The sequence below is a fragment of the Galeopterus variegatus genome, unplaced genomic scaffold, assembly GCF_000696425.1.
Source record: "Galeopterus variegatus unplaced genomic scaffold, G_variegatus-3.0.2 Scaffold20248, whole genome shotgun sequence".
In the NCBI taxonomy this organism is placed as follows: domain Eukaryota; kingdom Metazoa; phylum Chordata; class Mammalia; order Dermoptera; family Cynocephalidae; genus Galeopterus; species Galeopterus variegatus.
Genome location: NW_007746359.1, coordinates 2,353 through 3,476, shown reverse-complemented (window position 1 = coordinate 3,476; position 1,124 = coordinate 2,353). Strand labels below are relative to the sequence as shown.

The 1,124-nt window shown below is 36.1% G+C and overlaps 1 protein-coding gene across 1 annotated transcript in view; it reads right to left on the bottom strand.

The window, feature by feature from the left end:
* LOC103583174 (WD repeat-containing protein 63-like) overlaps positions 1-1,124 on the bottom strand; it is a gene marked incomplete at both ends in the record, with an annotated part of 9,266 nt that overhangs the window by 6,104 nt on the left and 2,038 nt on the right. Inside the window, one exon of the mRNA XM_008564565.1 lies at positions 800-889. Coding sequence (XP_008562787.1) covers positions 800-889 — 90 coding nt within the window. The remainder of the gene's footprint in view (positions 1-799; positions 890-1,124) is intronic.

Genomic DNA, 1,124 nt, shown 5'->3' with positions numbered 1-1,124 from the left:
ATCCACTGGATCACAATGAATTTAAACTATGATCATAAAATAAACAGGATATTGGAGGACAGAATCTAAATTGTATATAAATTAGTCAACATAAAAAAAAAAGAAGAAAAAAAGAAAACATGGTGTTAAATTATATATACATAAATTCAATGATATATGGATGTTTTCCAGTGAATTTCTATTTAAATTCTGGATCATCCCCTAACTCCTACCCCCAGGGAAATTTCAGAAGAGGCTTCTTTTCTGAGAGGTAGTAATGTTTGTAGCTTTTGTTCTTTCATGGAATCTTATAAAGTATGCGGTTCTATCCCAGCAACACAAATAGATTTGACCAAGTTTTGTTTCAATTAACATACACCTCTCTTCACCCTGTAAACACCTCCAGTGCTGATGCCATGTCTAATACATCTTTATACCCTCCTAGTTCCTGGCAGAGTGACAGGCACACAATCGGCATGCCTTCCTTTGGCTAAAGTAAATCCTTAAGTTCAAGTAACTACCAAATGAAAGCTTATTACAGAATGTTGCATACATTAATAAATAGCTTTTAAAAAGTTTCTTAAGTACCTGCCCATTGATACAGCCTCCAGCAATGATATTAGGGTCACTCNCTCCAGTGCTGATGCCATGTCTAATACATCTTTATACCCTCCTAGTTCCTGGCAGAGTGACGGGCACACAATTGGCATGCCTTCCTTTGGCTAAAGTAAATCCTTAAGTTCAAGTAACTACCAAATGAAAGCTTATTACAGAATGTTGTATACATTAATAAATAGCTTTAAAAAAGTTTCTTAAGTACCTGCCCATTGATACAGCCTCCAGCAATGATATTAGGGTCACTCGGACAGAACTTGAAGCAAAAGATGTCATCTGGGCTCTCCAGCATTAACTAAAGTAAACCCCACAAATCCAAGAAAAGTAAAAATGCGTATTAAGATCATGGCTAGAAAATATTAAGGCAATTAAAAGTCAATTATATAGCTATCTGTTAATAATGTGCATATAGAGTTCATACCCAGAATTCTACTTCTGGATTGGCAGCTGCTTGTGTTGAATTTTATTGTGGACATTGGCCATACAAATGAGATGTGTATGTTATCAGGGGGGCCCAGTCTTTCCCCTCA